Source organism: Podarcis tiliguerta, assembly GCF_965153285.1.
Source record: "Podarcis tiliguerta genome assembly, chromosome: 6".
NCBI lineage: Eukaryota > Metazoa > Chordata > Lepidosauria > Squamata > Lacertidae > Podarcis > Podarcis tiliguerta.
Window position 1 is genome coordinate 18,633,581 of NC_139539.1, and position 26,980 is coordinate 18,660,560.

A 26,980-nucleotide genomic window follows, 5' to 3' on the forward strand; every position below is an offset into this window, starting at 1 on the left:
TCCTTCCAGTGAGCACTCAGGGCTGATTTCCTTAAGAATGGATGCGTTTGATCTTCTTGCAGTCCATGGGACTCTCAAGAGCCTCCTCCAGCACCATAATTCAAAAGCGTCAATTCTTCGGCGATCAGCCTTCTTTATGGTCCAGCTCTCACTTCCATACATAACTACTGGGAAAACCATAGCTACCTTGGTTGGCAAGGTGATGTCTCTACCCTTTGCTTTAATAAGGTTTAAAGCTAAAGAAAGGCTCTTCAAGTTGTCCACAGGGACTTCCTTGAGTCATCATTGGCGTTTCGCATGACTCCTCATACAAAACTGAGACAAACAGACACGAGAAACCAAGACGGATCAGGCCCAAACAAATCAATGGAAAAGGCTCGGAGTAATTTAAAGTGCCTGGGCCAATGAGAGAGGGAGGAGGCAGAGTGAAGATTCTATCAAAGGAAACAGCTTCAGAAAGAGAAAAGGACACGACTGATCACAAAACCGACCATCAACAGGAAGGGGACTGGGTGCACAGCTTCCTGCACTCTGCTCTGGGGGAGCAAATGATCCCGGTTCAGTAACAACAAAGACATAAAGCTGGGAGGAGCCAAGGAGGGATGCAAAGCTCTGCTGGAAATTACCCATGCCTCCTCTCTAAGGAGGTCTATTTTTGAGAGTCAAAGAAGAAGAAGGAGAAGAAGAGCAGCTCCATGGCCTTTTACATGCTAGGAGGAGGGAGGACTTGACTCGGCAGCATCAAAGTTACTTAGATCACAAAATCATGGATATACTATGCAGTAAGAGATGCCGAAGGAGCAATCCCTTGTTTAACTTGAATGGATTTCAGAATGCTTAAATCATAATTTGCAATTCATAATTCTGGGCATACAAATGACAAAAAGAAAAATCCTTCGTGTAAAAGAATTTATATGCTTTTAAAAAATCTTATTCCATGTAATGAAGCCGTGTAATACAAACAGAAGCAGGCCTTATAAATACATTCTTCCGAAGGGGGTCCCAGGTCTTTGGAAGTCATATTTCATGTCAGTAAGTACTTCAGGGTCCAGCATTATCAAAACATTGGCAGGGTCTCTTTTCTAGATTGCCACTCTATTGACTTTCCCCAGTTCTCATATGTGAAGAAAGCAATTCTTCACGCGGTGCATAGTTACACTATAGAACAGGCATAGGCAAACCTGGCCCTCCAGATGTTTTGGGACTACAATTCCCATCATCCCTGACCACTGGTCCTGTTAGCTAGGGAGGATGGGAGCTGTAGTCCCCAAACATCTGGAGGGCTGAGTCTGCCTATGCCTACTATAGAATATACTCCCACAAGAGGCAGGGGTGGCCACCAACTCTTGATGGCTTTAAAATAGGATTAGATTAATTCATGAAGGAAACGGCTATCTATGGCAAACTTCTATTTTGGGCATTTCTACAGCAGTGAAGTGTTGCACAACAGGGAAAACGAATGCCTTTAACCAATTGTCTCTCATGCCACACATGAGCTATGCATTTATAAGATTCAAAGACCGAACGAGAGGTATGGAAGACTATGAAATGGGTTCTCCATCCTTCCTCCTCTCTCAAGCACTTACCTGTGTGAGGATGTAGCTCCTGTTCGCCTCTTCCATTTTTATCAAACTGGCATTGATATAGTCATTATCATCCTGCTGCAGCTTAATTCGACTGTGGTCAACTGTAGAATGCACAGTTAAGAAAATCACTGCGTGTTATTCATTTTATGCAAAGCAGCTTATTCAAAAAGAAGGGCTAACATCTTTCAATTCAAAATAATGAAGTATGGGACAGCACCCATTATATACGATTCTCAAGAACTCTTCTGAAAAGAGTGTGTGACTGATGCTTAATAAGATGTGTTACTAACAACTACTTAGTTTGCACGTCATGTTAACCCATAGTTAAAATAAACTATGGTTTAATGTGAACAAGCATAGGCTCATGCTGGTGTACACTGCTGATATTGTGGGTGCTTTGACCTTTCCCACTCCTGCTGTGCTGGAGGGGAGACAAGCCACAGTTTGACTTGTAACATGCAAACCTGGGCATGAGGTTTGTTTCCCGCAAGCAAACCACAAGTGGTAAGTGAAGAATAAACCTTGGCTTCAGCTTGTGGTTTGTTTGGAGAAACAAACCATGAATCCAGCTTGGGATGTAACAAGAAGCCAGACTACAACTTGTCTACTTTCTGGTACAGTTCATACTGATGAAATCATGGGCGTCCGTGATTTCATCAGAATGAACCAGCATGCTGATCGGACACATAAAACCATAGTTCACTTTAACTATGGTCTAATGTGGTGTGCAAGCTGGATTAAAAGAGATGTTATGTTCGCATTTTCACTTTCAATCAAAATAGATATAAGCAGACCTATACCAGGCTGAAGTTGTATGCTTATGTCACATATTTTCAGAAGAGATCGGAATATCAATAATTCCAAAACATAATCCTTCACCTACACTGTTGCGTATCTTTTATTCAATTAATGTTTCACCCAGCTATTATCAATAGTCAAACCACTTTGACAGTATCTGCACTTCGTTTCAAAAGATCTGAAGTTTGCTCTATTTAGCCTACCCAGATATAGAAGAATCCCTACATTTTACAGGAAAACCAAACTGACTGGAAGCCGTTTCATCTAAAACAAACAAAAATCAATGGTGGTTACCACAAAAAGAACCCCTAAAACTGATCAGTAAGCAAAATTATGTGCAACATTATAGCTTCTATTGAGTTTTCCTGGAAGACTCAGCTGATTTTTAGTCTATTAAGTGATGGTAGAGATTTTCCAGTACATGGCGATACCGTATCTTCAACATTAATGTAGATAGGAGATCTGTGACTGAATGCACATGACTTTTTTTTAAAAAAAAATCCTCATGAGATGCAGGTGGTCATTATGACACACTTGGGAATTGAACAGCTAGAAAAGTTCACCACAGCTTGTTTGAGAGCCAGTGCAGTCAATGTGGAGACAATCCTGGATTTTAACCAGGGAGACTTAATTGCAAATCCCCACTCATCCACCTCTTAGCCAAACAGGCCTCATAGGATTGTTGCAATGATAAATTGAGATAACTCAATGCACATGGTCCTGAGCTTTCTGGAGAAGAGGTGGGTAACAAATGGAATTCCCTGCTACGAATTGTGGCAACAGCCACTAGCTTAGATGGCTCGAAAGCCAATTAGACAAATTCACGTAGGACAAGGCTATTCATGGTTACATGGTACAGCCAGGTCTAGATGCAAGATTCCTCTTAAGATCAGTTGGTGGGGTAGAAAAGCAAGATGGTGCTTCTGTATGCGTCCAGTGCTTGTGGGCATCCTGCAGGCACTGGTTAGTTACTCTGTGAAGCAGAATGCTGGACGAGAAGGCAAAGCGTTTTTACGTGATTAAACAGGAAACCACCCAGCTTTTAAACTAGACATTAAAAATGAAAGAGACTGAGCAACGGCAGTTCTTCTCTTAACTTCTAAAAAGCCAAGTGTCTGTGCTCATTGCTTGCCTCGGAACCCAAACCCACCAGTCCATTCTAGAAGCCCTTGCTTAGTGCATGGAAACAGGCTGAGCTTACTCAACAAGGAAAAGAAAACGCAACCTTCACAAGCTCACAGGCACTTCTCTTTCACTACTGCAGGCATTGCAGGACGAAGGTCTGATATTGGAAAATGCCACCCAAGGTCGAACCCTAGCAAAGTTTATCACCGGCATGTAGAAAAAGCTGGGCATTTGAAAGGTTGGGGGGGGGGGGGAGATGAGCAAGGTGGACATACTGTCCACCATATGTCAGGAGTGCTCTGATGGTGTTTCCTGCTTGGCAGGGGGTTGGACTCGATGGCCCTTGTGGTCTCTTCAAACTCTATGATTCTATGATTCTATGACTGCAAGTTCTCTACAGCTTTGGGACAAACTGGACTCCATCTCTGCTTGCCCCAGCTGCGAATTTCTCTGCTTTGCATGTCTTTGCCCAATTACAATGCTGGAGGACCAGCGGTAATATTTTGGTATACTATCAAATTAGCACAGAGCAACCTATTTTGAAATTGTTATTTAAAGCAACAGCAGGGTGTTGTTTTAAAGTTGCACACACATTGGAAACAATACAGTTTTACCTTGTTTGGCATTGCATCTGCACTACTCCACCCTTTTGTAAAGACTCCTTGAACGTATTGAGAGGGATACAGAACTTACATGGGCTGACATCTCTGTATCTGTTGCGATTTTTGTTTCTGGGAAGTTTGGCCACTTTACATGGAAAGTCACTGGCTTCATGCCTTATGTCCTAGAAGGAAATAAATTAAGAAATTTAGCTGTGCTGTAAATCTACATGGCGGTCTCAGTTCGTTCACTGTACATTATTATTATTGCTTTCTTTTGGTTGGTTCAGGAATAAAAAACACTCAAAGCTGATGGCTTATCACAGTGCTTGATTCTATTTTGTGGAGTCTGCAAAGAAACCATTAAAACCATTGTTTCCAGTTTTTAGATGGAATCACCCAAGGAGAATCCTTGCCATGTTCAATCTTACATTAGAGGCTGAGCAATATATATATGTATATATATACACACACACACACACACACACACACACACAACGTCACCGAAAAACGATTTTGCACAGTAAGGATTTTAGGATAGAGACCATGTTATTTGCCAGATTTCATTTGTGTGACATACAGGAGAAAGCACAATTTCACTTCCAGACCACGATTACCAGTAGTGGGTCTTGTATTAATTGCAAAATAAGTAGATAGGCAGGGATATCTCTGCCAGAACACATTTGTCCTTTGGTATCCTACATGCCACCATTTCGTAAATACGTATTAATAGCTAAGGGCTGCACATGTCTGGTTAAGATAAGAACTCAAGTTTTCTTGAGTCATCAGCGCCATGGGCTGGAGCCATAGATTTCAAAAGAATCCTTTGTATGCAGTGTGTTCTGTGCACCACGTCAGCAGTACAGTTTAGAAGCAACGAACTTAAAAGATTTTTGTGCTGCCTTATTATAAAACCAAACCTGTCTGAAATTGGATTGCACTATGTAGCAATGAAGTGTGGATTAAAAATATTAAGTAAATCAACCATTTTTTAAAAATGACAGGGACTTGGTATAGGAATCACACAGCATTAGAAAAATACAGAAGACCTGGTATAGATTCAGAAACTGAAATGCAAATTGCTGGGTTTTAACTTGAAGCAGTTTGAAAAAACAAGCTGGAATAAAAAAACTTAAGAAGTTCCAGGAGTGGGATCTTCCTTGCATATGCAAAACGAACAGTAAAGCTCAGCTTAAATGGTCATCCAAAAAAATTAAACAAATTTGGCTGGGCCAAATGCATCATTTTTGACTAGGCTTGGAGTGAAGCCATTTTTTATATTTATTTTGTTAACTAAATAAATATAAGACGTACATGAACACCATGCAAGTTCACTTTGTTTTTTGTACTCAATTTAGACATAATAGAGAGTTAGTGCCAGATCCTAGTGAATTTTTTTTTTCAGGGACACACATACCACTGGCAGAATATACACAGTTCTGCCAAGTACTAAACTTGCAAGTGGCCTTGTAAACCCTCTTACATTCCGAGTTTATTCTGACTTTTTATAACATTTCCCAGCACATGGTAGAATAAGTCCTCCAGTGTCAGAACTATTGCTGAACTAAAGAGACTACGGTGTAATTGCTTCTGAAGAAACTTTCCTTGGGCCCAGAAGATGTGAACAGATGTCCAATGGAGGCTAACATTCCCTTCCTGGATGCAGAGTAGCCAGTCAACTTCTAGACTTTCTAGATTTATTTTTGGAAGAAAAACTCTTTTGTCCACTCCTATAGATGACATGGGCAGTACAATGGCATTGATTCTCCTGGACCTCATTGTGGCTTTTTATGCCATCAGCTATAGTACGTTTTTAGAGAGGCTTATCATGTTGGGTCTTGGTGGATCCTGCTTTTTGGCTGCTCCACTCATACTTGGATGGCTGACTCAAGAAGATGGGATTTCCTCAACATTTATACTCTGGGATCCCACAGCACTCTACAGTCGTACCTTGAAAGCCAAACGCCTTGGCTCTCGTACGTTTTGGCTCCTGAACTTTTAAAAAAAGCAGGGCAGCCTATAAATACTGCAAAATGAAACAAAAACCAGAGCATGGAATTTCCAATTCCCCAGCCATAACGAACGCCTATGGAGCCACACCTGTCTTTGCCCCCAACCACAATAGTCTACTTCTGCGTCAACTTCTGCAATAAAACACTTCATCTTGGTACTGTCAGTATAGATGCTTTGAGAGGTGAAACTACTGCTGTTCCTCTTGAGAAGGACATCCAGCTACGCCCTTTGTGACAGGCAGGGGAACCAAAACCGTACGTTGAGTTTTCTGTTCTTATGAGACATCTCAATGGCACTCAGCTCATTAAGCAAAGTTCTAGTCACAAGTGGCCAACTTCTGCACCCTTGGGGAGCTGGAAACATCCCCCCCCCCCACACGTGGTAAGACTTAAAGAAAGCCTGTGCATGTACTCTGACATCAGTGAAAGGGGAGGAGGCTGTGGAATGAATGTGTTTTCCGAGAGATCTCAAGAGACAGATTGGCATCAACTCACTTCCTTCCAAGAATGAGCATGACCGACATTTATACAGAGCGTGCAGGATGATTCATTGCTTCTTCTAGATACACTTTTACTGTGATAAAAAAACCCAAAACCTTCTTGATTCAAGTATGGAGAAAGCCCTGCTCCAGGTGCCCCCATCAGGTGAAATAAGGCGGGTGGTCACTACAGAAAATGCCATCTTGGTGCAGGTACCAACCTGGCTGTGGAATTCCCTCCCCAGAGATTCTTGCCTGGTACCTTCTTTATGGTTGTCCTGGAACCTGGCGAAGACTCTCTTTTTCTCCCAACAACATCTGGAGGGCAACCACATTGCCTACCCATTTGAACTGCATTTTATCATTTATATGTCTTGCCCAGAAGACAAGGTTAAGACTGTGGTGGTCTAGTGGTTATAGTGCCAGGCTAGGACCCAGGAGAGAGGGGGCACATTCTAGTAGTGGGTATGGCGAGAGACAGAAATATGTGTAGCAATAGGCGCAAATATTAGCTCCGTACAGTGGACACACACCTGCACACACTTAACCTCCATCCAGAGAAGCAAGATGTATTATAGCCCGAAAAGAAAATGGTGAGGATTGTGGCCTGGGAAGAGACAGTGTTGCTGAGGAGTGAGGGTGGCCTATAGGGAGAGTCCTGAAAGCCAGATTGAGAAGGGTATTCTCTCTCTCTCTCTCTCTCTCTCTGTGTGTGTGTGTGTACGTGTACACATTTGGCTCCCAGTCTGAGATTCCCCACTCCTCTTGTGCAGTATATCAAGGACAAAACTTACACTAGAGCAACAACAACAACAACAACAACAACAACAACAACAACACTAAATACGATAACAGGATTTGGGTTACTGCGGTGCAAATGTTTTAGTGCAGAGTGTAGACACTTGTTCGCTGTCCGATATCCCTCCCTGTTTAGAATACTTCTTCAGCCCTACTGTAAAAGTTGCAGCGGTCAAACATCACAGAATCGTGCTGTTAAAAGAGATCTGAGATAAGCAGACACTGATGTAACTGAATGCAGATGACGTGCAGAGAACAAAAATAGAGCTAAGGGCTCGCTGAAGTGGCAACCTTTTGTCTGGGTAGTACCACTCCCAAGTCTTCAGGTGGGAGGGGTCTCACATGATTGAGTGCTCCTTCATAGAGGAATGAATATATATATATACACTGGGTATACATAATAATAACGTATTTAAATCAACCATATGTACAATTCTATATACCTTAACACTCCTCCCTCCACAAGGTTTATTTAACTTTTAACATTTTAATTGCCCCAAATTGTTCAAACCTGCCCAAATAGCTTCTCAAACCAATCCTCCTCCTTCTCATTGACCTTATACCCTTTCATTTTATGTATCTTCACAGTTAGATATTTTAAGATTATAATATTTTCCCGTTTCCCCCTCCATTGGTTCAATGGGAGAGGGACATATATACAGTGGTGCCCCGCAAGACGAATGCCTCGCAAGACGGAAAACCCGCTAGACGAAAGAGTTTTCCGTTTTTCAATGCGCTTCGCAGGACGAATTTCTCTATGGGCTTGCTTTGCAAGACGAAAATGTCTTGCGATTCTTGCAATTTTTTTCCGCTCCCCAACCCCTTTTTCTAAGGCACTAAGCTACTAATAGTCTTTTAGCAGCTAATCCGCTAATCCCTGAAGCCTTTAATAGCCGCTAATAGCCGCTAAACCGCTAATAGCGCTAATCCGCTAATAGGGTTGCTTCGCAAGACGAAAAACCCGCTAGACGAAGAGACTCACGGAACGGATTCTTTTCGTCTTGCGAGGCACCACTGTATATATATATATATATATATATATGAAAACTGGATGCCAGAGGAAACCTAGCCTAGTTCCGCCCCCTGCAGATGGATTTTTCATTTTCATTTTGATTTCCGTACGGAGGAGCACTGAAACGCTTCAAGCCCCCACTAGCAGCCTGAAGCAGCCCAGATGCAGGTTCACCACTTACTCCCACTGGAAACAGCCCCGTCATTCCAAGAAACAGGTGGCATTTCGAGTAAACCCCAAGTAGAAAGAAGACGAAGAAGAAAACCTCGAGAGGAAGAACCTCACCAACACAAGATTTCCAATGTTAAATACTTAATGTGCTTTAAGCATGAGTCACAATAATCTCATGTGCTTGAATCGTTCAGGGGGAAAAACAGACATGGCAGCAAAGTGCAGCTTGTGAATGGGGGGGGGGGGGAGGTGACAGATCACTATCCCCCCACCTTCCCAGAAAATCTCAACTGAATAGCTTCCCGTTTCTTTCATGAATAAGAAGCCTGATTAAAGCTGCACGAGGGTGAAGATTCATCCCTGGTCTACATGAACCTAAGGGGAACAGGCACGACTTTGTCTTGCTAGAGTCGCTATACCAAATCCTCATCAAATGATTAGGTATTGTACAAAGTATATTGGTGCTAAAATGGGTTGCTCTGTATGGAAACTGCTCCTCCCACGGCGCCCTGCGGTGCTCACTTCCATCTCCTCTGTTCTTCTGCATTAGGCCACTGAAATGATTGCTGTATTTTTCGCTCTGTATGATGCACCTGACCATAAGACGCACGTAGTTTTTAGATGGAATAGTGGAAGTATGATTTTTGTGGTACATGCTGTGGCCACACACATGTGATTTGACAGTGAGTTTGGGGTAGCCCAATGCAAAAATCCATGTGGATCCGTGCTTTGTACCCATGTTTTTGCACCATTGCTGCCCCACGAAACAGTGGATGCGTGATTTTTTGTGCAGGCTATAGCCATGGACATGCTAGGTGATCTGATGGTGAATTTGGTGACCCAATGTAAAAATCCTGAGGATCCATGTGCTTTTACTTCCCCCCACCCAGGCAGCCTCCTTTATCGCTAGTGTCCCTTATCTCCCTCCCGATCGCTTGCTGATCAGCGGCTTTGTTTCAATACCCCCTTCCCTCTTTCCAAAAAAAAAAGCACAATCTGTTTTTCGCCCCAGGCAATTTGGCTCCAGGGACCACACATTCGCTTCGTAAGACGCACAGACATTTCCCCTTACTTTTTAGGAGGGAAAACGTGCCTCTTATGAAGCGAAAAATACGGTATGTGGAAGATGAGCAGTATAAATCCTATGCCTATATAGCTGTAAAGATTGTCTCTTTCATTCATACAGAGCTGTCCATGAATGCTGGTGCATTATTAACACAGCCACCCACCTTCTGGTGGGGCGAGGGGTGTGTGAAAAAGAGGGAAGCAGTATGCAGTATCACCATTGATTCAAAGCAAAGAGCGGCCACAAGTAGGTGCTCGAAACTTGTAAGGTGGCCAAGAGAAGCAACTGCAACACCAAAGTAAAAAGGTGAGTGCCAGGACCCTCTGCACCATGGGTAGGCAAACTAAGGCCCAGGAGCTGGATCCGGCCCAATCGCCTTCTAAATCCGGCTCGCGGATGGTCCAGGAATCAGCGTGGTTTTACATGAGTAGAATGTGTCCTTTTATTTAAAATGCATCTCTGGGTTATTTGTGAGGCATAGGAATTCGTTCTCCCCCCCAAAATATAGTCCGGCCCCCCCACCAGGTCTGAGGGACAGTGGACTGGCCCCCTGCTGGAAAAGTCTGCTGACCCCTGCTCTGCACCAATGCAGCAGTTATTTCCATCAAACCACACAAGGCAAGGATTGCAACACTCAGGCAATGTTATCCATGGGCTGCATGGTGCAGAGCTCTTTACAACTGAAAAGAGACCTTTGTTTCTAACTCATCGTGGAATTTAAATCCCTTTAAAATAAAAAGCTCTGCAGAGGAAAAGAAGAAACAATGTTGCTTGCTAATTAACCTAGATCTGTGAAAGAATATACAGAACAAGCAAAACCATTATTACCATTATTTGGAATGTTCTGCTACAACTTTGTTGCACCTTCTACTTGAGAACCTCTGCCCCTCTAAATATTTCCCAATATGAAGCTATCTTTAAAAGTTTATATATATATATATATATATATATATATATATATGCATGCCCATTTTGCATACAGCACTAAGTATGGATGAGCAAACCCAGTCCTACAGATTAACCATGGTTTGCTTTCTGCCAACAGACCACAACTTGAATCCACCTTTTGCTGTTAGCTTATGAACAGTGACTTGGTGTTCTGTCCAAACAGAAAGCCTTGCTTGGCAAGGCAACTCTAGGTGCTACATGAGGCAAGAACAGCTGGAAAGCAAATGAAGCTTTGCCGAAACAAGCAATGGCTTGTCTTTGGGATAACTAATGGTTTGTTGGACCAACCATGGTTTAGTGCTAACTGTTAATGCAGGCAGTACCAGCCACTCATATTACTGCAGCTGTCAAAGGTTCCACATTTATATGCTGGCTGACTATGTTGTCACAAACTTTTTGCCTCAACGTGGCAAAGGGAGAGGACATCAATCAGAAAGCACTGGAAGGTAGTGAAGTCAAGCTTATTTCGTGTACACCTTTTCTGCAATTACTGCACTCGAAGTGGGGTTGCAACAGATAATAGATGTTGCAACTTAATGATTCAGTTCATTACAGAAACTGATAAATCAAAAGCAAAGGCAAGCATCAACACAGCACTTAATTCAAAATAATCCATTGTACTAAAATTACTGAGACTAATTGTGACACAAAGTCACAATTCATTTAACCAATCTAGCAAAAAACCCGAACAAACTCAGCAGCAACAAAAATATAAATGAATTAAGATAGTGAAATGGCAGCAATAACGGCACATATCCAGGCAAAATTACTATCTAAAGTGGTGAAATTGCAGCCGGGGAGGGGAGGGGGGGGCGTGAAATCACACAATAACCTTTAACCCCAGTAAGTAGTCAGAATGAAAAAAATATTTGGCAAGCAGGAGAAGGAGCTAACTCTTCCTTGCACACCAACAAACATCCACACAAGCACATGATTAGCAAGACTGCCGATCAGATAAAGTTTTGTGTGAAGTTCTTAGGAGAGAGAGAGATAAACTCTTACAATGAACAATGGATACTGAGAGTTTTGATTCTTGCAATTATTTTATCACACTGCTTCGCATTTGCTTGACTACGCAGCACTACTTGCTAACATGGCAGGGAAAGTAAACAAGCAACTGTGACCTTACCCCTACAACCGTACCCGTGCAATGTGGTATTCCTAGAAAGCCCCTTGCTGCTTCAAGTCCCAGAGAAGTAATTTGACGCATGCATGCGAATTAATGCGAGCAGCCATTCAGGGACCACATTCAGCAGGCCTAAGTGCTGAAACACACAAGCCTCAGTATGCAAACTAGGTAGAACCATTAAATCATGTCAGCACTTGGAAAGAGGTTAATGCAGAAGCCTTTGCTCTTTTCCTAGTCATCACACCATGTTGAAACCGGAGAAGTCACAGCTCCTCCTCAAGTCTGCCATCTTTGCCAGCTTATGACGGTAAGGGCATAGAGACGGGCTGTCAGCACCCCTGCCCTTCTTATTGTGAAATGGCCCAGTGCTGGGAACTTCCAAAGCCACATGAGCACTGCCTGGAAGCTTTGCAAATCTTATTTTAGGCAGCTTCAGGAAGCTGGAGATAAGGTGTATACGACTGCCGAGTTTTAATAAAATAATACGGCGTTACAAGCATCCTGTTCGTTTGAAATGGTAATATATTGTTCTTCATTGCCCAACTTTTGGGATGCAAACAAAAGATACTTCAATCAATCAATCAATCAGATTTCAAATATTCTGACCAATCCTTGTAAATGCAAGTTAATGCACACAATAAACAAGCCCAGGCAAAGGAACCATTCCAAACATTTGTGTGAATATGCAATTCAAGTGTCTTCTGTAATACCCAGTACTGTATCTCTGAATAAGATACTACTAGTTTTAGTCATATAGGCGTTTTGTAGCTTGCTCTAGTGGTGTAGAGCTTGCTGTTTAAAATATGTTTTATTGCTTTTATGGTACGGTGTGGACGCTCGGGTTGTGAACGTGATCCATGCGGGATGCACATTTGCAACCCGCAGCATCCGCAACCCGCGGCGGCGTGTCTGCGCATGCACGGGTTGTGATTCAGCGCTTCTGCGCAACCGCCGAAACCTGGAAGTAACCCGTTTCGGTACTTCTGGGTTTTGGCGGTCCGCAACCCGAAAAAACACAACCTGAACCGTCTTTAACCCGAGGTATGACTGTACAGTGGTACCTCGGGTTACATATGCTTCAGGTTACAGACTCTGCTAAGCCAGAAATAGTGCTTCAGGTTAAGAACTTTGCTTCAGGATGAGAACAGAAATTGTGCTCCGGCGGCGCGGCAGGAGGCCCCGTTAGCGAAGTGGTGCTTCAGGTTAAGAACAGTTTCAGGTTAAGTATGGACCTCTGGAATGAATTAAGTACTTAACCCGAGGTACCACTGTACTGGTATTTTTATGGTTGCACCCCATATTGGGATCATTATGATGAAGAGCAGCCTACACGTTATTTCAGATAAATAAACTAAAACGTCCCTACTACTCGGCTTGTTAGTGCCATAATTCCCACCAGTAGCACATGTTCTTTTGGCTGACATGGAAGACTGCCCCAAAATACCAAGGTAATCACAACAGATTCTCTACTGCGCAAACACAGAGAAACAAAAGGACACAAAAGCTGGTCAGAGCACAGAGACACGAAGTAATCAGCTAGAACAAAAGCTATCGTGCTTCCCAATTCTGGCTGCAAGCTGAAAAGAAGAAATCTACCCCAGCAAACAATGCCCATTGTTCAACGAAAAGCCCATGCTTCGCTTGGTCTCTGGCAACTTCAACTTGAAAGGATCTCATGTGAAAGGGGCTGAAATAGAGATCTTGGAGATCAAGACAAATAGTAATGGCAACATACTCTGTGCAACATACTCTGTGAGGTAGGTTAGGATGAGAGGCAGCGAGTGGTGGCTGAGTGGGGATTTGAACCCTGATCTCCTAGGGCCTAGTCTAAAACTCTAACCACTACACCACCACTCCCTTTTTCAATGCAGACTTAGAATCAAACCATGCACAGCAATAATCATGCAACTTGCTGGGATAGCTCAGTTGGTAGCGCATGAGATTCCGAAGCCCAGGGCCATAGGTTCGAGCCCCACCTTGAGCACAAGTTTCCTGCATTGCAGGCGGTTGGACTAAATGACCCTTGGGTTCACTTTCCAACTCTACAATTCTATGGTTCTATGACTGGCCATGGTGTGTTTATTTAAACACACACAGCAGTATTGGGAAGGGGCTTTATCACGGCCCACCTGCCGCTGCAGTTACTAATTATGTAATTATTGTCCCATTTGTTCTGGCCCTCAATAACAAAGGATAACCCAGTTTAGTGTGGAAGGCATATATCTGGGCTTCCTCTAGAGGGGTTACTAGATTAATGAAATGCAAGTCTCCTATATAACAGAAAGGTGTGGGATATTTTTGGGAGGGGGCGATCCCTATGTCAAATCTGTGTGGGCTGGTGGTTGCTAACCGAAGTTTAGTTCTGTTCTCTTAGGAAACCTCACCACAGTTGCCTCTAAGTTAAGAGTTAAGAAAAGTTGATAGGTGAATGGAAGAGAGAATATTAGCTTGCTCAAGTTGGTTTACAGATCTCTAAACATGTTCACTGCTACACTTTAACCAAATTTCGCCCAATGAATCATCATCCACAACGGCGCATACCACTGCGATTAGCTATGAACGAATGCCACAAAATAATCAAAACACGATCCACTGTTAGGTGTTTGTTGTCTACCATGGTAATACGTACAATTCAAATTACAGAAACGGCATCTAAATGTGAGAATTGCTCCCAGACCCAAACTACCCTGACAACAGCTATTATTTCCGTTCACGGGCCGCCATTACAAAAACTCCTCAATGTGCATTTGTTGGTAAAGGGCCAGGGCTTTATTTAAACAGCAACACATACCGTATTTTGGGCTCTATAAGATTCACTTTTTCCCCTCCTAAAAAGTAAGGGGAAATGTGTGTGCGTCTTATGGAGCGAATGCAGGCTGCGCAGCTATCCCAGAAGCCAGAACAGCAAAAGGGATTGCTGCTTTCACTGCGCAGCGATTCCTCTTGCTGTTCTGGCTTCTGAGATTCAGAATATTTTTTTTCTTGTTTTCCTCCTCCAAAAACTAGGTGCATCTTGTGGTCTGGTGTGTCTTATAGAGAGAAAAATACGGTATATTCTGGCTCATTCAGCTTTACATGTACCTTTTTGAAAACACAAAACGGTTCGGCTTACATCTTTTGTTACGACAACCTTACATTTCAAGGGATTTCTCAACTTCAGCTGAATGGGGAAGGGTAAGGACGGTGGTGGTCTTGAAAGAACAAGAACAAACGCTTCGTTAGGACATTCCAAAATACCCAGCGGTGATGAAAGAAAAGTGAAGAAAGAACATCTGACGCTCAACACCACCAGTCTTTCTAAGTGCTTACAACTCAGATGTGAGCAGACAGGAAGAGCGGCAGAGGGGGGAAACTGGCAACACTAAGTCCATGTTTGGACAATCAACTCTTGGCTTAACCAGTGAGAGATTAACAAACTCTCCCGCACATTCATGCAGCTGCTTCTGCTGATCTGCTGGATCAGACCACTGTTCCATCGAGTCCAGCATCCTGTTCTCAGAGAGGCTAACCAGATGTCTGTAGGAAAGCCCAGCTCAAAAGCACTCTCTGCTCCCATTGGGTCTCAGCAACTGGGATTCAGAAGCCTTACTCCTCCAACTGTGGGCTTAACCTTTGCCCAAGCAGAGAAACAGCATTGTAGCCAGTGTTTGGAATTAGCCAGGCACCAGGAGCACTTTTGTACCTGGCTATCGGCCACTTGTGACCCGGTGAAGATGCCTGAGTGCCAGAATAGCACCATCTGGAGGTACATGCCTAGGGAATCCTTGGACCTTGGCTGTTTTCACACCCCAAAGCAACAACAACAAACCTATGGTTACGTGAAACATAATCAACACACAAGAGAAAAATAACTACCAAACTTTTAGAAGACATCTGAAGGCAGCACTGTTTAGGGAAGCTTTTAATGTTTACCAGGTTATTGTATTTTAGTGTTTTGTTGGAAGCCACCCAGAGTGGCTGGGGAAACCCAGCCAGATGGGCAGGGTATAAATAATAAATAATAAATTATTATTACTATTATTATTAGACGTAACCGGCTGTACTTTTGAATAAATAAGGTATACTATTCATTGTATCAAGTTGTAGAATTCAACGGAAGTCTCATAAAGTTCAACGAAAAAAGCAGAAGGCCCAGCGGATCAGTTCATTCTCTAGTCAGTTCATGCATAAGGTCCATACACGTATAAGTGTCTATTCATAAAAGTCCAATAAGCCACATGAAGGGTTGCTACAGTTCCACAGAATCCTTTGAAAGAGTCTTAAGACAAGGATTTCCGGAATATTAGCCTTGTTTCGCCATCCTAGGCTTCATCAGTAGAACAGGCATATGTAATATTACAGGATAGTGGATCTTATAGCATAGTAGTGGTTGACTGTTTTCACACCCCGGCAACAAATCCTGTAGAGTTCTATCTGTTATATTTTATCCACACAACCAGAATGGATTTCAGGAACCATAAAGTCATAGGAGGAAAGTAGGGGGCTGCCTGGCCCCCAAAATGACTATGCATTCTGTTCTGGCGACTGTAACCCTGGTTTAAGGAGTCATTTGGTGCCTAGCTTATATATCTGAGCTTCTAACACTGCCATCAGTCCCAGCCAGCATGGCCAATGGTCAGGGTTGATGGGAGTTGAAGTCCAACAACATATGGAAAACCACAAATTGCTCATCTCTGCCTTATAACATTCTTGAGTTTACAAAATCAGATTATTTGCACCATTCTCCAATTATGAGGGAGGGGGAACTGTCACTGAACAATGTGCTTGTTACAATCAATTTTGTGCACAAGTTTAACTTGTCTGTATTCAATTAATTCCCATTAAAACCCTTTCCTTTTAAAAACAGAGGGGGCTTTTTCTTAAATAAATAAAAAAAATGCTAACACACCCCGTTGATTTTTATCTGCCTTAACTCCACACCCCAGCCCTTCCCCAGAACACAGCTCAGAAAGTATGCGCTGGATGTGGAGAGGAGAACACAGGATATCTCTAAGTCAATGTAACTAAAATTCCCAAGTCACTCACACAAAAAGGACCAAAATATTTTTTTGCAAATGAAAACTGCATGTGTTGCTATTTGCAACATCAAGCAGAAACCCGTGCCAGAAAAAAACAAACTATCAGCTCGTTATAGCATCAAGATTAAATAACTAATTCAACTATTCAGTTCAGCTCCAGATAGACTAATGAAGTCCAGAACCAGAGCTGAAACTGCCTGTTCAAATTTATGTCTATACGGTTGCAGCCCAGCTCTAGCGTGTATCTGAGAACCCCTGGCTCCATTTGGCTCCTCAAGTCTCAAGAAATATATCCTCAGGCAAGTCTGCCTGAATTCAGATAGCCTCAGGCAAGTCTGCACAAGTTCAGCTTTGGAGACTGAAGAGCCAGGGAAAGGGGAGGGGAAACCAGTCTGGCTGAAATATAGCCTATGGTACGAAGGTGAACATCACATCTGTTTGCTGGGAGCGGCCGCCGAGACCACATAACACCTACATTTAAAGACCTACATTGGCTCCCAGTACGTTTCCGAGAACAATTCAAAGTGTTGGTACTGATCTTTAAAGCCCTAAACGGCCTTGGTCCAGTATATCTGAAGGAGCATCTCCACCCCCATTGTTCTACCCGGACACTGAGGTCCAGCACTGAGGGCCTTCTGATGGTTCCCTCACTGCGAGAAGCTAAGTTACAGGGAACCAGGCAGAGGGCCTTCTCGGTAGTAGCGCCCAACCTGTGGAACGCTCTCCCACCAGCTGTCAAAGAGAACAACAACTACCAGACTTTTAGAAGACATCTGAATGCAGCCCTGTTTAGGGAAGCTTTTAATGTTTGATGTATTACAGTATTAAAAAAAAAAATTTGGAAGCCGCCCAGAGTGGCTGGGGAAGCCCAGCCAGATGGGCGGGGTATAAATAATAAATTATTATAATTATTATAATTATTATTATATTATTATTATTATTATTACTCTGCTCGCTTTGGCATCTGGCCTCCAACCCCATCCCGGCCGACAGCATGTGGCCCCTGGAAAGCTGCCCGTGAGAAAATGTGGCCCTCTGGGTGAGGAGGGTCCCCCTCCCCTGGTTTAAGGGTTTCTCCTTCCAGAATCAAGTCGCCTACACACAATATATTTAAAGCATATGGCTTCCACTAAAGAATACTGGGAACAGTAGTTTTAAAGGTTGCTGGGAATTATAGCTCTTGGAGGAGCAAACTACAGTTCCTAGGATACTTTGGGAGAAGTGACACAACCTAAATGTATAGTGTGGATGTGACATAGCTCTAGAGCAGGGTTTCCCAAACTTGGGTCTTCACTGGGGGTTTTTTAGACTACAACTCCCATAGTCCCTAGCAAGGGATGATGGGAATTGTAGTCCAAAAACAGCTGGAGACCCAAGTTTGGGAAACCCTGCTCTAGAGCTATGTCACATCCACACTTGGGTCTCCAGCTGTTTTTGGACTGCAATTCCCATCATCCCTGACCACTCGTCCCGCTAGCTAGGGATGATGGGAGTTGTAGTCTAAAAAAACCACAGGTGAATACTCTAGAGTTTCTCCTTCTCCACTAACAAATTCCTAGGAGGCAGCAGTGTTATTCTGCTGCAGAAAACGTAACCACAGATAGTATTATGACGCCTTCAGGACTAATAGACTTAAAGACTAATCCTACGGCGATATCCGCTGGGATGAGCAGCTTCGGATCTCTGCAGATCTCTGGTTCAGCTGGCTGATTAAGTGCCCTACCCCAGCTCAGCCAAGGTTTTGGGTTTTTTTTGTTTTTAATTAGTTTTTATTAAGCATTTTCTTGTGAAACAACAACAAATCCAAAGAAAAGTACATATAGTGTGTCCACTTTCAATCCATAGAGTTTGTTTACATTCGGCATGAAACACTGTGGTCATAGACATTATGTGGTGGGGGAGAAGAGAGATTGGGGGAGGGGAGAAAACAATCCTTTGTTCCATTGCACAGTGTTTGTGCTGGGCTTTTGTGTCAGTGTCAGGCAGGTAGGTCCTAAAATATATGTGTGTGTGCCGGCATTGAGAGAGACTGGGGGCCCAGAGCTTGGTTGGTTGTGTTCGGTTGATTGCACTGTGGTTTCTCTGTGTGCAGGGTGTGTATGTTGCTGAGTCAGATAAACATACAGTGGTACCTCGGGTTAAATACTTAATTCATTCTGGAGGTCCGTTCTTAACCTGAAACTGTTCTTAACCTGAAATACCACTTTTGCAGGCCATCTCTCTTCCATCCAGTCTACGAACTGTTCACTAATAACACCTCAGTCTTATCTGGATTGAGCTTCAGCTTGTCGGTTCTCATCCAGTCCACTACCAAGGCAAGACCAGCACATCCATTGCCTCGCCTGTAGATGTCAAGGAGAAGCAGGGCTGTCCGCCACCAGCATATTGCTGACAATGTACAGTGGTACCTCGGGTTGAGAACTTAATTTGTTCTGGAGGTCTGTTCTTAACCTGAAACTGTTCTTAACCTGAAGCACCATTTTTGCTAATGGGGCCTCCCACTGTTGCGCATGATTTGTGTTCTCATCCTGAAGCAAAGTTCTTAACTCGAGGTACTATTTCTGGGTTAGCGGAGTCTGTAACCTGAAGTGTATGTAACCTGAAGTGTAAGTAACCCAAGATACCACTGTATTGATTTGTACGCTGGTTGGGTTTCTTTGGGGGGGGGGCACAAATTCTCTGTATTGGCTCAGCTGACACTCGCGGTGCCTAGAGTGGGACAAATTCTCCAAAAGCGGTATTCCGGGAAATGACTAAGGGTGAGATTTAGGCTGAATCCTAAACCCATCCAGCTCAGTCATGTGAGCTGGGAACCCAGCACGGGACACCATTTTTAAGGCTTGCTTTCCCACTGCCACGGCTTAGGCAGAGCAGCAACCCCACTGCTGAACAGGGGGTGGGTGTGGTGTAAATTTACACCAGCTTAACTTACACCGGCTTGCTCTATGCCGGGGGTTGGACTAGATGACCCTTGGGATCCCCTTCCAACTCTTATGACAGCTTCTTGTGCATAGGATTGCTCACTAAGTGCAGATAACGGTACTATAGAATCTAGAAGGGAACGAGAGTCAAGTTCCCAACAACTGATGCAGATTCTTGCATTCCGTTCTACGGACACGATTATATATGCAGATAAACTGAAAAGCCGAGAGGAAAGAAGTATCCAAGGATTCCGAAAGTTGGCTACGTCCTAATAAGAAAAGCTTGATTTTAAAAATGTATAAAACTGCTGTCCAAGAAAGAACACAGCATTTGACAGGGGAGTGGGAGGGGTAATAAAAGAGAGGGATAACAAGGAATTGCTTCAACATTTTATTTATGCAATTTGTGCCATAAAAGCTATTAAAATTTCTGGATGCAGAGATCTGTAGCCGTTTTAGAATTGCATATCTACAAATAATCATTCTCTTGTGACACACACTGTACACTTGCACGGTGCTAAAAACCCTTCCAATACAAAGCCATATGCAACAGTTTCAGCGGACAACTGCGGCAGAACACTGAAGAAAATCCACTGACTATTTTTTTTTAAAAAAATATATTTTATTTTACTATTATTTTAGTAACAATAAAAGCTTCCCATTGCATCCCTATGAAGTCAACAATTTGGTAATGCACCAAAGGCATCAATAGGAAAGAACAGAGGCATGTTTCCATAGAACTTTTGGGTTATATTACATGACTGTTAATATAGGTCTTGTGTGGTCAGGTATAATTCGGCCACATAATTGTATTTATAACTCCACTCCTAAGCTGAGAAGCCTTACAGACTTGCCCTAAGGCTTACAATCCAAGAGACACAGCACAATATGAAAAAAGGAGGAGGAGGAGGGATGAGGCAAACAAGGAAACTCATGAACCAATTGTTAAAAATTACAAAGTCACTGTACGGATGGAAACAGCTTCGTAAGAGGAAGAGCCAAAACAGTCAAACCATTATCAGGACTGGAAGGGAGCAATGAAGACAGGGGGAGAGAAACACCATGTATTTGATGCTGTGACTGGTTAATTTCAAGTGGTTGCCATCATGTTATTAAAAAGGGAAATCAGAATATTTACACACAAACACAATTTTCTGGCAAGTATCTAGTATTAGCATCCTAATCAAAGCCAGCATGGGTAGCCTGTGTGGCACATGACCTTAAACATGCTTCTTGGCATGCGCAGAGGCAGAATATAACAGTAGTACTTTAGCTCAATGCAGCTTTTTCCACAATCACCATTAAGGTCACAGCTCAGGGGTAGAGCTCATGCTTTGTCTGCAGAAGAACAAAGCTTTAACCCTTAGCATTGCTAGGTAGGGCTGGGGGGAAACTCCTCTCTGAAATCTGTCACTCACTATAGGTAATTCTAAACTTCATTTAGCTTGTACCTTTGAGTTGGAATCGTTTAAAGCAATGCTGAAGTTTTCAGACAACTACACCGAGCAGTATCATGAAATGCGGGGCACGTCAAACGGAGATTAATGTATGTCTGTAGAAGCGAAGGCAGCTGGACTGCAACTGTCTATTAACAAAGGAGTCTGTGAAACTGTTAAGATGAGAGCAGGACAATTGTCTCTTTCACAGATCATATTCTTCCATCCGCCAGTATAAGCTTCTGCAACGAAGAGTATCCGAGTACGAGGAATGCTGCCTGTTTCGCACCAAGAACAGCTGACGCGTTTCATACTTATCGCTGGACAGATGAAATATATATAGATCAAATGAAAACTAAAGTTCACTAAATCACATTTCTGTAACGAAAACACTCCAGGCAGTGCATAATAATTGCAAAAGCAAAGTAAAACAGGCAGCTAGCTGGAGGGGTACAACCCTCATGTCACCTATTGGGCTAATTTTAATTTTACCCAAGTAAATAAAAGCACTGTAAGGTGCACAAGTAAGGTCTGAGAAGCTCAACATCAAAAAAATCAAGATCATGGCCACTGGGCCCATCACCTCCTGGCAAATAGAAGGGGAAGAAATGGAGGCAGTGAGAGATTTTACTTTCTTGGGCTGCATGATCACTGCAGATGGTGACAGCAGCCACAAAATTAAAAGACGCCTGCTTCTTGGGGAAAAAGCAATGACAAACCTAGACAGCATCTTAAAAAGCAGAGACATCACCTTGCCGACAAAGGTCCATATAGTTAAAGCTATGGTTTTCCCAGTAGTGATGTATGGAAGCGAGAGCTGGACCATAAAGAAGGCTGATCGCCGAAGAATGGATGCTTTTGAATTATGGTGCTGGAGGAGACTCTTGAGAGTCCCATGGACTGCAAGAAGATCAAACCTATCCATTCTGAAGGAAATCAGCCCTGAGTGCTCACTGGAAGGACAGATCCTGAAGCTGAGGCTCCAATACTTTGGCCACCTCATGAGAAGAGAAGACTCCTTGGAAAAGACCCTAATGTTGGGAAAGATTGAGGGCACAAGGAAAAGGTGACAACATGGTTGGACGGTGTTCTCGAGGCTACCAGCATGAGTTTGACCAAGCTGTGGGAGGCAGTGGAGGACAGGGGTGCCTGGCATGCTCTGGTCCATGGGGTCACGAAGAGTCGGACACGACTAAACGACTAAACAACAAGAAGGTGCACAAGTAATGGAGTGGCCATCAAACCAGTCTTCCTTCAGAAGCCATTCCAGAACAAGAGCAGCACCAAGAAAGTCCTAATCAGCTGGCAGAAAACCCTTAACAGGAACAAGGAGAAAAGAGCTTCTATGCTGCAGGAGATTAATGCACTTATTATTCAATGGAGCACAACCTCCTCTCAAACAGCATGCCCTTGGAAGCAAGCTCCCTTCAGTTCAGCAGAACTTGCATGTTCAGGGTGCCCCTTTTCTTCTCCAGCCTCTGAGAAGAATTATATTTCCTTTTGCATGTTTTCACCATAAACCTTTATGCCTCAGCGGCTGTGGTCTCTGCTCATGCCTAATTCATACACTGGCTGTCAAAAACCCTGCATATAAAAAAATAATGACATGCTATAAATTTGCCAATATCAGGCACGCTACTTAAGCGACTTTGCAACATCTGGATGGGCTAGGAAATAATCTGCAAGGCTGGAGAAGAGAGTTTCGTAAGGATACACTGGCACACACTCTACTAAGTGTGGCCTCAACATGCCAATCAGGAGATGGGGAACCTCCAGGTCACAGAATAAATAAGGCCTGCTAGGGGCCCTATTTTGGCCTGTGAGGATGCCAGGCATGACACAGGTAAAGTTGCAGATCAAAATGGATAACCAAGGTCCTTGAAGTCTCTTCTGGAAGTAGGACTTGCACCCAGTATCTTCATTTGACACCAGGCGCAACTCAGGTTTCAACTCAAGCACTCTCAGATGGGGCTAATCCTGCTGAAAGCGAGGTCCGCAGTGCTCACTGATTCAGCCCCAGTTGCAAAATCCTGATGGGGACTGGAACGCCCAAGGGGAGCCAATTCCTGCAGAAAGGAGGGCTTCCAATTGGCGTACCAAGAGCAATCCCTGCCTTCACAGTCACAGAGTGGCAAAGTAAGAAAAGAATCTGATATTAGATTACTGTGGGAAACCCTAAACATTTGCCAGACGTGATCTGAAGAAGGTGGGTCAGATCCTGATCTGGCTTGCCAGATCCAGTCCTGCCCCACCCCCACCCCTTTGGTTACCATTAAGGGTTTGCAATATGAACTGTAACTGCAACCCACACATTCCCAAGCGACAAAACTCAGATTTCTCTCCATTGATTTATTCTAACCGGAATAGCCCATCAGGGACAATCAGGGGGAATTTAACCCACAAAACATCTGCACAAAAGCTCATGCTACAGAGAACTACCACTGTTATTTGGATGCAAGGTGTGGGGGGGAGCATCTTGTTTACACAGCACATTTGTGGCAGAAACAAACCACGATAACGTCTAGCAAGATATTGTTGTTCCCCAGTTGTGTTCATAATGTTATGTTCAAACCTCCTATAGATCTGCAGGTTTGTCTGTGTTCATAAATAACATTCATCTTATACCAACACTGTGGGTAATCATTGCTATCAACAACACTTAAGAGTATTCAAAGCATTTTGCATAAATTATCTTGTTATAAGTCTTGCAATAACCCTCAACAGTAGATCAGTATCACCTCCACATGGCAGATGCAAGCAGTCTGTAGCGAGCTGAGTGCTCTGAGTACATGTTTGCATTCTGTAAAAATGAGAATCCCATTGATCCCAAATCCTCTTTCCCTCTCTACATAAGCATGAACGATTTTTCTTTGTTCATGTTTTAATGATTACTACGGGTGGCATTTGAGGCATTGAAATCAATGTACTTAAGTTATTCATGACTCTACCAATCCACAGTTTAACAAGTTGTGAAGAGGAGGAGGAGAAAAAGCAGGTGCTTGATAAAACCTTGTCACTGACTACAAAAACAAAATTAAAAAAGTGCAAATCTGGTCACATTGTTAAAAGCTGCAAGGGTTCATCATTTAAGAGAATCAAGATTCAAAAAATAAATTAAGGCTGAACTTCATAATTGATTTCCAGCAGAAAACCAATAGAATAAGAGGCACTGAATCTCGTTTGTTCTTGTAAATAAATCTGGAAACCTCAGAATAGAGTGACAGGTGGTAAGTTCAGGCTCCAATTTTGTATGTGTGCTTACCTGAGATCAATGCGGCTTACTTCTGAGTAAATAGCTTGCAGAGGGCACTTGCATTTGCCACAGCAAACACAACAAGCTGCTTATGACACCTTGAAGATTTAACAGATACCTCTGAGGAGTAGAAGCTATTTGTTCAGATGGAACTTATGAGAAGTAGATTCGAGTCCACAAAAACTTGTGTTGCAATGCACGTGCTACGTCTAAGGTGTCACAAGGCTTTTGTTGTGAACAGCATAAACCAGGCATAGTCAAACTCAGCCCTCCAGATGTTTTGGGACTACAAATCCCATCACCCCTGATCACTGGTCCTGTTAGATAGGGATGATGGGAATTGTAGTCCCAAAAACATCTGGAGGGCAGAGTTTGCCTATGCCTGGCATAAACTAACACAAGCATATGGTGCGCTTCTGGATTGCACGGTCAAGAGAAACAGTTTTTCAGTCATTCTTTCCCCCTTCATAAACAGTTTTACGTATTCAGGGGTTGCTAATATGGCACCCACCGGTCCCAGTAGGCCTTGAAGTACCACCTTTGATGCCCATGAGAGGTATCAGTAAGCATACAGTACCATCAAACACTCACAATGCCCCAGAGTCTGTTGCTCTGTTCAGTTCCTATTTGCAATGGCTTGGCCTCTCTTGCATTGAACACACATCCTAAGACATACCCACATTTTCTTGGCTGCCAGGACTGGACACCAATCCTTTTTTCTGATCTGCATGTGAGAGAGGTGCAAAGATCTTCTCTCTGTGAGCAATCCTGGTGGCGGCTGAGATGTGCCTTTCCTCCCACTGATATGAGGGGGGGGGGTTACAGTGCTTGCACCATTTCGCAGGCCTTCTCTCTCCTCCCCCACCCCGCCACTCTTGTAGCAGCCATTTTGTGTCGGGCCACGCATCCCACGGCAGCCATTTTGTGCCAGTGCTGACAGTGTGCTCCTCTGAAGATTCCAGATGTGCTCACCAGCACAGAACCTTTAGTGACCCCCTGATGTATGTGATCACCTACGGTAGAGCTAGCGGGTAGAGCAAAAAAGTGTGGCGCTTCGTTAGTCACCGATTTGAAGATTTTTCATTTCTCTTGATCTTGTGAGGAATTATATATCGTTACATTTTCTACCTTCCCTGTAGAGATTAGGCATTTGGGGTGGCTTGGTTTGTGAAGGTTCAATTAGCATGTTCTTTATTTCCCTTTTATAGCAACATACTGTGATGGGAGTGCACAGCTGCTGATCATTCAGAAATGTTCTGAAACCTTACTGCACTCCTCCAGCTTCGTTCTTCCTTTCAAAGCTATGAACTTATTTAGGCTACAACATTCTGTTCTTTCTGGAAAGTTAATAGAACTAGCTCTCCAGTTTTTTGTTCAAAAAATATCTTTGAAGATCTTTAAATGATGACTTTCCCAAATGATGGAAACGGTCCCATTAATCCAATAATGTCCAGCTTATTAGAAGGGGTGAGCTCTTCATAGAAGATCTGTATCGCTGTACAACTTAGAAACATGGGTATTGTAAGCAAAAAAGAAGGGCACAGAACACAGGAAACCACCTTATGCGGAGTCAGGCCATTAGTCCATCCAGCTCAGTAAAGTCTACACTGACTGGAAGTGGCTCACTATAGTTTCAAGCAAAGTAATCTCCTTGCCATACCTGGATATATTGGGGAATGATCTTGAAACCTTCTGCATGCAAAGCAGATCTCTAGCACTGAGCTATAGCCTTTCTGCAGACAGACTAAGGACATGCTTCTGGGTCACGGTGCAATTCTGCCTGGTCAAAAAATCCAGGGCATGAAGCTTGGGTTACAGTAATGCATTCTATTTAGGGCTGCTCTTGAGAACTGAATGGGAACTTGAGATAGTCCAAAATGTGACCGCTCAATTACTGGAGTAGATCATCCAGTCGAAACCATATTTCAACAGTTCTCGGGGGTTTCTACTGGCTGCCAGCTTGTTTCTAGTTATTGTGAATGACCTACAAAGCCATGAAAGTCATGTGACCTAAACACTCGGGAGTGCCTCTCCCTACACAGTCCTGCCCATATGCTACTATCTGATGGTGAGGCTCTTTTCAGTGTCCCACCAGGGTTTTCTACAGTGATATATATAACAGGACCTTCTCTATAGTGGCACCCCAATTAGGGAACTCTCTAATGCCTGAAATCTGGCCGGTACCTACTATGGTACCCAGCTAAAAACCCGATTTCTCAAGCTTTCGACTGTTCAGCTGAAGCCTTTAGATATTATGAAGTTTATGATTGTTTCAATTTTACATCAGTGCCATCTGTTTCTTTTGCAAATGGATTATGCATAATATATACTTTTATTATTCTGTGTCCTAAAATCTTAGGATAAAGATCTTAGGAAAAATCTGTGTCCTAAAATCTTAGGATAAAGGGAAGGCTCTAATTATTTTAAATAAATGAAAATTAATTTCTGACAGGTGTCCCATACAGAGTGACAGCCCTATTAAGAGTTCTCTAGGACATTTATGAAGGGGACGGTGACTAATCAGAAACAGAATGCGGCCAGTTTTGTACATCTGCTCTTGATACCACCAGAGCTCCTGTGGCAGGCTCACTTTTCACTGTGTGAAGAACAAGAGCCAGGAATTGGATGG

At 43.2% G+C, this 26,980-nt stretch overlaps 1 protein-coding gene across 2 annotated transcripts in view; it reads right to left on the reverse strand.

Moving 5' to 3' along the window:
• PTPN1 (protein tyrosine phosphatase non-receptor type 1) overlaps positions 1–26,980 on the reverse strand; it is a 91,737-nt gene that overhangs the window by 19,591 nt on the left and 45,166 nt on the right. For both annotated transcript variants that reach the window (XM_083446982.1, XM_083446983.1), the window contains exons 2-3: positions 4,203–4,293; positions 1,587–1,687 (exon numbers count right to left, since the gene is read on the reverse strand). In XM_083446982.1, the coding sequence (XP_083303108.1) occupies positions 1,587–1,687; positions 4,203–4,293 (192 nt within the window). The remainder of the gene's footprint in view (positions 1–1,586; positions 1,688–4,202; positions 4,294–26,980) is intronic.